The 10672-nt window shown below is 34.9% G+C and overlaps 1 protein-coding gene across 1 annotated transcript; it reads left to right on the forward strand.

Annotated features, from left to right (window-relative positions):
- Positions 1 to 69: 69 nt before the first annotated feature.
- On the forward strand, positions 70 to 10637 carry LOC138328085 (solute carrier family 49 member 4 homolog). The gene is made up of 11 exons (XM_069274699.1): positions 70 to 1361; positions 2521 to 2775; positions 4663 to 4690; positions 5230 to 5291; positions 6028 to 6090; positions 6398 to 6527; positions 6753 to 6861; positions 8249 to 8316; positions 8774 to 8892; positions 9353 to 9535; positions 10158 to 10637. Exons 1-11 carry the CDS (start codon positions 1007 to 1009, stop codon positions 10268 to 10270), a joined length of 1485 nt encoding a protein of 494 aa, XP_069130800.1. The 5' UTR covers positions 70 to 1006; the 3' UTR covers positions 10271 to 10637.
- The last annotated feature ends 35 nt before the right edge of the window (positions 10638 to 10672 follow it).

Genomic DNA, 10672 nt, shown 5'->3' on the forward strand with positions numbered 1-10672 from the left:
TATACACATTTTGTATCTGCATTATACATAACCAAATAGTTCACCACGACGCTCGTACTTCAGACGATAATGTCATACAGTGTATATCTACTGCCTATACCAGCGTTTGATCTCACATCGTCCGATAAAGACGTAACATCAAAGGCCATTATATCACCCGACCAAGTATGGTACAAGATTTACCGACTTATTACTACTAGCCCTACTCCGAGTTTGAAATCCATGTAGACAATTGTTGACATCCCTACCTTTAATTTATTTATTGAGTAACATCCTTACTCTCAGTAAATTTATTGTATGAAATGTTTGATACCCCTGTCCTTATTTGACATCCCTTAGCTTACTTTATTTGCTGAAATTCCTACTCTGGCTTTATTTGTTGAAAACCCTTCCCTGACTTTTTTGTTGAAATCCCTACCCTGACTTTTTTGTTAACATCCATACCCTGACTTTATTTGTTGACATCTCTTTCCTGTCTGTATTTGTTTACATCCCTACCCTGGCTTTATTTGTTGACATCCCTACCCTGACTTTATTTATTTGTTGATATCCGACCCTTAGTGTATTTGTTGACATCCTCCCCTAACTTTATATGTTGACGTCCCTGCCGTAACGTTATTTGTTAACATTCATACACTAATTTTAATTGTTGACACCCATACCCTTACATTATAATTTTACCCTAGTTAAATATTCTAACGTGAGAAACATCACCAATCTGACCTCAGTATCAAAATCACATCTGTGGTCAAGGTCGCATCCTTAAGATGCTCCGGGATATCGACCTTCCCAGCTGATTAGATTAGTTATGAGTACATTTATAGCTGCGGATCAAATCCACACGTAGATCTCTTACCTTTTCTCTTTACCGCCTACACTTCCTTCTGCCTTTTTGGATAAGTATTACTTGTAGTCTAGCAATGCCTTCGAATTATGTTGCATGAAGCCCGCATCTGTCACATTACAAAGAATTAGATAAAGTGGTGATCTATTAAAGACAGGTACTATGGTTAATTTATCTTTCTCTGAGAACAACAATGTCAACGACTGCAATAAGAAAGGATTTACCAACGAATGCTTCATTGTCGACACATCAGTTAAAGCATCTGAATCAGACAACGTCTGTGTTTCAAAGGATTGCGTAGAGACTCATGTGTACAAACGGAGATGGTACATTCTACTGGTGTATTGTCTTCTTACCCTAACTCAAGCAATGCTATGGAATACTTGGGGACCTATAGCAACTTCAAGTCACCAGGCTTTCGGATGGAAGGATAGCGATACAGCCTTGTTGACTGATTTAGGACCGATAGCTTTTCTACTTGTTGTGTTCTTGTTTTCCTGGATAGTGGACGAGAAAGGTTAGTACATGATATTTTTTCTCACACCTCGAACAGGAAAATCTCACTTGATACCCAGTGATAGCATTTTCTATCTTGTCCGGTTTGTTTGGTACTTGTACGTTATTTTTTGCGGAATTTTAGGCCATTCAGACAAGTCCGCGCATGTGACGTCATACTCTAGTATGGTGACACGCTTCAGATAATCTTTTTTTTTTAGAAATATGTGCATTCAGTCTTTTTTACTATGCATTGCTTGAATAATGTTTTTGATTATTAAAATAGCATGTATCGATTGATCATCGTTTTTCTTTGATATAACTGAACTCCAAGCGCAGATGGAATGGTTAATCGGCCTTGAAACAGGAGGACCAAGATGGGATAATTTTAAACCGTGGATATATGCTTTACATTTCTAGAGAAATTTATCAATATTGCCTTTATTTTGGTAGTCTAAGCATCGTTTTCAATTTAAAGTTTTTGTTTTTGCAATTGTTACTAATCACATGTATCTCCATATATATGTATCTCCGTCTTCGCACATTTTTTATCTAAAATTTGAGCGACTAGATAAGTTTGCGTTTTCAGACCTAACGACTTTTTCATTGAGATTTAATTTCACTACTGTTAAACAGCTATATTGTTCTTGAAGTTGAAACATCTTCGCGGTGATTTTTCATTCATTCTAATCGCTTGCGAAATGATAACAATTAATGGCATTTTTAATTGTATAGGTTTTTACATAACAAGGAAATGAGCTTAGAGTAAATAGTTTTTTATATCGAAACTGCATGATTTGAGGACATTACTAGAAACAATGAAAGTCTTGGTTACAGTGTGCTATTGGAAAAATTGTTTTAGTTTTTTATACTACTTTTTTGTATTACTCCTGATAATCCAATCTTGCTTGCAACGTGCATTTTTGTTACCTTGATGTTTTATAATCTCAAAAGTAAAAATGATATTGCCTCTCATCGCTTGATGTAACGTCGTAATGACTTCATAGAGAAAATAGAGTAGAAATGTGTTTCACGGAATAAGATTCAATAATAGAAATTAGTTTAAATAGACTTATACAAGAAAAATTTAGAGTGTAAGCTGATCATAATGCTGTTCCTTTTTTATATATCCCAAGCAAATGCAAAAATACATTCATAATAAATATATATTATTCTTACAGGTCTACGGTGGGCATGTGTGTTAACCGCTTTCGTCATGATGCTTGGAGCTGGTGTCAGGTGTATAACAGACAAGTCCCCGTATGTAAAGATCACGGCGGGGATTGGTCAGTTCCTGAATGGTATCGGAACCCCTGTCAGCATGGGGGTACCCCCTGTTTTGTCCGCCGCTTGGTTTCCGCCGCACCAGAGGACCCTATCAACAGCCATTGCAACAGTGGCCAATCTGGCGGGAATTGGAATGTCATTTGTAATAGGTATGTATTCATATGACATACAGTATAGTTGTTAAATTTTGCGAAGACAATTTTTCGCGATTTTCTATTTTCTATTACGATGCGGGGAATTAGATGTGTTCCAGCAAATACAGATTAACTCTCTGGTCGATCGATCCACTCTATTCTAAGATATTTACGTTGGCGGAAAATAACATTATTATAAATTCATGGAAACTTCTATTGAATACAATACTTATTGTTTACAATACTTCAATACTTTATTAACAATGTAACTGCTACAAGAAACATATGTTGAATTACTGTATGCAGCATGAACTGTTTATCAATTTAATTAAAAGTAGACCTCTAATTCCGCTTCACTACGATGCATAACAATACAATAAAAGTGTATCGGATCGCATCGTAGAGCATCGTAATGGATCAGAATTATCATAAGTGTAATGTTAATTAGATTGTAATATTTAATTACAATTACATGAATTTTTGTGACAATCGGTGACTGGTCTATTTTATGCACCTCATGTACAAATGAATTCTTGTTTGCAGAAGTTTCATTTTAGGTTAATTGGTGTTAAATCGATACTGTAGACCAACCTTCTTTTGAGTGCGATTTACTTTCGCGAATTTCGCGATCCAAGTAAATTCCCTGAAGTTTATCTGTATAAATTAACATCTCAAACACAATACTGATATATAGGAATTACCAGTTACTTTTCAGATTTGTGAATGTATATCTTCGCGATTTTTTTATTATGAAAATCGCGAAAATAAATATCCGCTGAAGAAAGTTGTTTTGTAGTAAAATGTTAAATGCCATTCATTGTCCCAGTAATGTTTTTAATCTGTTTTTCGTCGGAATCTTTAAATAACTTTAATAGTGCGTTAACAACAAAGTGGGCGTTAAGCGTTTCCTTTATCGTATCTCGATATATCGTTAACTGTTATTATCTGACTTTATCAAAGACTCCCTATAATAAACAAGATTAAAGAAAAAATTTAAAATGAAAACAAACATGTTTACAAGCAATTATCTTGTAAATATTTTATCGAGTGTAAACAATGTGTCAATGCAATTGACGAAGAAACATATTGACTTCATTCTTATATCTATAAACGACTAACAAAACAAAATATTTGTGATACCTGATCACGGTCTCATATCCAACGACTGATTTGGGGAAGTTCTCTATCACTTGACGTGCGTAATTACCATCAATTCGGGCCTAATGATTGGGTTAGATATTTGTTGCGAATAAAGTAGTAAGGAAATGGGTTTTTTATCTGATTTTCAAAGTCAACAGAGATTTTACTTTGAGGATGGACAGTTCCAAGTGCCCAATATGAAGTAATGAAAATTTAATTAATCAAATGTCGCACTATCAAACATATTATTCAATTTAACAGAGAAAGAGGGTCATTAAAGCTAGTTCAAGAATATCTGAAAATGTCTTACTTTACTCCAGACTTCAGGAAAATTGTTTCTCAAGAGGAGTCCATATTGTTGACGAAATGATATCGTATTTAGAGTGTTTTACGGTTGTTAGGCTACCAAAAAGTCATCTGAAAGTAGGTAATTTTCGTGTGAGTAAAGATCACTCACAAAGATAAGATTATACAAACTTGATTTACTATCAACTGTCATAGTTTAGCTGTAATATTGTTTTAGTATTTTTTCTGTAGCAATTATTTAATGCATTCAAATTCACCATTGTGCTAGCTTGTGCTCGAATATGTGTACGTTTACCGCTATAGCATCAATTAGACAACATTACAAAGTTATTTTATGCATTTGTAGGCCCAAAATGAAAGAATTTTATGAATTTGTATTTATAAGTAAGTCCCATATTAGCAAGATTTCGTATATTTGTAGATTCATTATAAACACTATTGTTTATGTATTTTTAGGCCCATTCATGGTACCGGACGACAAAAAGTAAGTACTTCTAAGATAATTTCTATTGTGTTATTGTTTGCAACGTGTTATTACTTTGATATTTGTTTGCAAATTATTTCGTCTTATAAAGCACTTTTTCTTCTTTTTTTCCAATCTTTTAAACGCGATGAGCACTTATTGGGTAGAATACGATGTTATGTTGACTTGTGTAGATACCATTTTTCTACTTACTAAATCGTTTTAACTTTTTCACACACGCTGCATTTAAGCATGGATACATGACTAATGATTATGTCTCAATCAAATGATATTTTAAGTAAATCTATACTGCTTCGAACATCAAGTTCATTTGTTATCTTTTTTCATTTCCATTTAGAACTGAACAATGTCCATATTTCGGAAACTGCATTTTGAACTTTATAATTCGTGATATTCAAAACATCAAAATGGTTGCGTAAGAAATATTGATGAAATTATGAGTATTTACAACACAAATTTTGGTAATTGTGTTTTTCATCAAATCTATTTCTATTTATGATGTAATGTCATTGCCAAGGGTTTTTTCAATTATTTTTCAGTGGTACAAAAGGACACTTGAATAGTTGGTTAAATACAACGGAAGTAGTTGAGGGAAATATCTGTGAGTATTACTATGTATTTGCATTACATCTTTTAAGATGGTTGACGTTTTACAAGTCAAAATTATTCTCCATTGATTGGGGTCATGTGATCCTAGCTATGATGCATATTGTTAACTTAATCATGTTCTCGTACAACCAAAGTCCACACGGGTTAGAAAGAGCTAATTTTAATAAGCGAAATACAATGTATTTCAAGCATAATCTTGTTGAGTTGAATCACAGGAATCTTAACCCCCATAGTAAATCGCTGTGGACACGTTTAAGGCATCAGGTCGCGAAAATAAATCGCTGCAAACCTTTATTGGTTTGTAGTTTTATGACTGCAATGCGTTCCTAAATTACAGATATACAGTCAAACCTTTCTATAAAGAAAACCCAAGAAACAAATGAAAAATGGTCGTTTTAGCCAGGTGGTATTTATACTTAGGTTGATTTAAGTTGAAAATGTCATTTGGGACACTAGAAACAGTATCTTATTAAGCAGTTGGTCTTTATACAGAGGTGGACATTAAGGTAGGTATTACTGTATCAAGATGAGAATTAAGGACAAATACAATATACTAAATTTGACCGAATCGTAAAACTTTATATAGACATTAGCTTCATCAAGTCATTCATGAAAAGATTATATCTAAATTTGAGGTATTTTTTCTAGATGGTTACTATTTGGTATATTACTATTTATGAATTTACCCTACATTAAAGCTTTTGAATTGATTCATTGTTTTATTCTAGCTTCTCTGCCGGAGGAATCAAGTCTCAAAAAGAAAAATCAGATCATGTTACTGCTATATACTGGTAAGTAAAAGGCGTCAATTATAAATTTTGTCTGCGATTCAGCACTCAAGTTGATACTTTGCCAAAGCTCATTTATTCGACCTAATATTTTGCATTCTAAATTAAAGAGTTTGTGTCATATACGTTTTACATGTAAAGTAACTCGTAGTTGATCTCCTGTGTGTGATATTGCCTTTGAAGTAACGAAAGGCTTACACCAGTGTCATTTTAACGCTTCAAATCTGAACGTATTCCATTGCTAAGATTTGCGTACATATGTTTCTGCTGTCTAGTGCTCTCAGTTAATATGCGTTTTATTTTGTTACAGAATTTGGTTGGGCTATCGGTATTTTCCTTCTCTTGTTATTGTACTTCCCCGCCAAGCCGCACAAACCTCCCAGCAAGTCTGCTTCGACTGAAAGGCTAAATTTCATCCAGGGCTGCAAAACATTATTACGGTAAGTAAGCGACTTATTTAATAGCTTGATGTGAATGAAATACTTTGAAAATACGCCTTGAGATTTTGGGAGAAGTGAAATATATATACATAAGTTTTACTCCTGTTTCGTCATCTTAATTTTTCCGCCAATAGCAAGATCTTCTCAAAACCAATGATATAATGCATGTATGTGATCGTATTTAGGTACATATTTTATAAATATCTTTGTTGTTATATCGCCCAGGAATGGTGTGTTCTGGGTGATCGCCTGTTCATATGGTTTGTCTGTCGGTATATTGGGAGCGTGGCCAGGAGTATTAGAAATGGTCCTCAAACCTCACCATATCTCAGAGGTAAAACCCATCACATATATCTCAGAGGTAAAACCCATCACATCTCCGTCCTCAAACCTCACCATATCTCAGAGGTAAAACCCATCACATCTCCGTCCTCAAACCTCACTATATCTCAGAGGTAAAACCCATCACATCTCCGTCCTCAAACCTCACTATATCTCAGAGGTAAAACCCATCACATCTCCGTCCTCAAACCTCACTATATCTCAGAGGTAAAACCCATCACATCTCCGTCCTCAAACCTCACCATATCTCAGAGGTAAAACCCATCACATCTCCGTCCTCAAACCTCACCATATCTCAGAGGTAAAACCCATCACATCTCCGTCCTCAAACCTCACTATATCTCAGAGGTAAAACCCACAATCTCGTCCTCAACCTCACTAATCTCAGAGGTAAAACCCATCAATCTCGTCTCAAACTCACTATATCTCAGAGGTAAAACCCATCACATCTCCGTCCTCAAACCTCACATATCTCAGAGGTAAAACCCATCACATCTCCGTCCTCAAACCTCACTATATCTCAGAGGTAAAACCCATCACATCTCCGTCCTCAAACCTCACCATATCTCAGAGGTAAAACCCATCACATCTCCGTCCTCAAACCTACATATCTCAGAGGTAAAACCCATCACATCTCCGTCCTCAAACCTCTACTATATCTCAGAGGTAAAACCCATCACATCTCCGTCCTCAAACCTCACATATCTCAGAGGTAAACCATCAATCTCCGTCTCAAACCACATATTCAGAGGTAAAACTCAGTAAAACCATCACATCTCCGTCCTCAAACCTCACCATATCTCAGAGGTAAAACCCATCACATCTCCGTCCTCAAACTCACCTATCTCAGAGGTAAAACCCATCACATCTCCGTCCTCAAACTCCTTACTATATCTCAGAGGTAAAACCATCACATCTCCGTCCTCAAACCTCATCATATCTCAGAGGTAAAACCAATCACATCTCCGTCCTCAAACCTCATCATATCTCAGAGGTAAAACCAATCACATCTCCGTCCTCAAACCTCATCATATATCATATCATATCAGAGGTAAAACCCATCACATCACCGTCCTCAAACCTCACCACATCATAGATATAAGATGTCTTGTATCGCGATGTCGCTACCGTGTTAAACAGTTATCATGTAATAGTCCTCCGCTTCACATTACAGAGGACACACTTAAATATTTGTTAAAATGAAAATTGATGTACTTCGTATAAAGGGTTCAGCTCATGTTGATTCAGTAACTCACTTAGTTACGTAGATTTTTCTCTCATCAACGATACATCCTATGTTTTAAATGTTCGCGTTTTCTTTTCGTGATTATCTCCATCACTTGGCCATTGTTTACTAACACGTCTGTTATCTGTTTCAGAACGAGGCTGGTCTGATCGGATTGTATTCAGTAGTTTGTGGAATTGTCCTATCTCTAATCATAGCTAAGTATGAACATCATCACATCATGCTTAGACACAAAAAGTTGGGGTACATGTACATTAGCAACTATTTATGGATTAGGCTGCCACCAGATCTCTCTACTTCGTCTTTTCATATTACAGTTACCTCCCTTGCGATTAGGTATTCATTGTGATGTCATGATCGTTTGAACAAATTTCACGTCGTTTTATATCAAAGGTATGACATAAAGCTCGCAAACAAATGACATCACAATCAATATTTACGCGCAAGGGCAGAGAACTGTGTAATATATTAATACAGAATAGAAGATGATTGTTTTCTTATCAACACTTGTACAGACTTTATGAACTCACTAAAATACTTAATTTTTCAAGATGACGTCACTTTGAATGGTCATAATTGTTATTATCATACAATACTTTATTTTTCAAGATGACGTCACTTTGAAAGGTCATAATTGTTATTTCTTTTTATGGACTAGATTTTCAGATGTATTCTCCAAGAAGAAGAAAGTTATCCTGCTTAGTCTATACCTGACGGGCGGTGCCTTTGCATTGTGGATGAACCTCTTATTGGCTGGCTTGCTTCCAGATTCGTATGGTAACGTACTCTTATATTTATCAGAGTGAAAACGAAATTTTGTATTCCAAATTCGTACAAGTCATGATTCTGTTTCACATAGCATATATCAATGCACAAAATACGTCTTGAACTTTAGCAAATTAACTCTCACTATAGACAGTAATCGTTATACTTCCAAAGATCTTGGTAATCTTAAAAATTACAAATATTTTTTCTTGATTACTTATTTAACATAATTGATTTTTTATATTTGACCATTGCAAATATCTATATGACATTCTAACTCTATTGGTCGTTGTACAATTTACGGTTGTTCTTCACTATTTTTATAATATAATCATTTTTGATATGAATATTATGAAACAACTCTACTAATTTTCGGCTACATATCCTTCGTCAAGGACCCACTGCAGTTTACTTTTCAAGTCACCTTCTTGCTACAATATTGCTTTTGAAATTAATTTTTGATCATTTTCAGTTTCTCTTCATATATCAACTGTGGTAGGAGCAGCTACGCTAACCGCTACGACGCCCGTCTATTTCGAAATGGCCTGCGAAACAACGTATCCAGTGGCAGAAGGCATCACAAATTTTGTTTTAACTTTAGTCAACAATATAGTCAGCGTTATATTTCTAGCAATCCAAACCATTCCCGACATTGGTAAGTACATTAGACCAATATCAAAACGCTAGTAAAGTATGAAGACCATACGTATCGAAAGAGTGAGCGTCTTTCGCTTCATGTGAGTGTCATATTCATGTAAAATTTATAAAGGTAATGAAATGATATGCGATATTTAAATGGTGTATTGTTTTATAAATGTATTGGGATTTTTTTTTTTTTTTTTGTTAAAACTATATATGCTTATTTTTACCTACGAAAATAAGCGGCTACACAGTATATTTTATTGTCAGTAAAATGTATCTCGGTAACTTGCTATCATCAATATGTTTTAAACTCAGCATCTTATCAGTCTTTGAACAGGGCGGCTCTGTTAGAATGGAACATTTGTATATTGGCACCTTATAAATGGGGTACTTTGATCTGGTGTCGACAGTACTGCAATTCAACTTTTTTTTTCAATTCGCCGTGACTTATTTCCCCAACTATCTTTTCACTGTGGTTTGATTTTCGCGATTTGCAACTGTTTTCTACTTGTGTTAAAACACTTTCTCCATTAATTTAATGCTAATTTTAATCGCACGCCGAAATTTTATCTCCCGTTATTTACGGTATGTGCTTAAAAGGAAATATTTAATATTGCGATAAATCTCCATTTTAGGTACGGCGTGGGAAGGATGGACGCTTCTTGGTACAATCATCCTGTGTGTACCAGGCTTGGTATTTTTGAAAGAGCGAACCAATCGACTTAACGTAGATGAAAAGGGAGACTGAACATTTACATATTCAGTTTGCTCAATTTATGTTTCAACATATGAGCATTACATACGTTGATAGGGACAAACAATTTAGCCAGTCTGAGTTGTTCAACTTTTCCCTCGTAAATAAGCGTACTAGTCAAATATTAAAATGTACGGTATAACGTATTCATCATATGTAACATCAAGACGCAGGGCGGCTATTAGTGACCAGAAATTTTAATGAATCAAGGTTATACATCGAAAGGCGATTCTCACTTTGAAGAATGCATAAAAATCCAATGTTTAATACAGTGATATTTGAAATTACTAAGTAAATGAATGAATGATCATTGTACATGTGCTAAGTATCCAGTAAAGAGAAATAAATTTCACAAAGACAACACTTGTGTTATACTCGGCATGATCGCATTAATCA

Source organism: Argopecten irradians, chromosome 7 (genome assembly GCF_041381155.1).
Source record: "Argopecten irradians isolate NY chromosome 7, Ai_NY, whole genome shotgun sequence".
In the NCBI taxonomy this organism is placed as follows: Eukaryota; Metazoa; Mollusca; class Bivalvia; order Pectinida; family Pectinidae; genus Argopecten; species Argopecten irradians.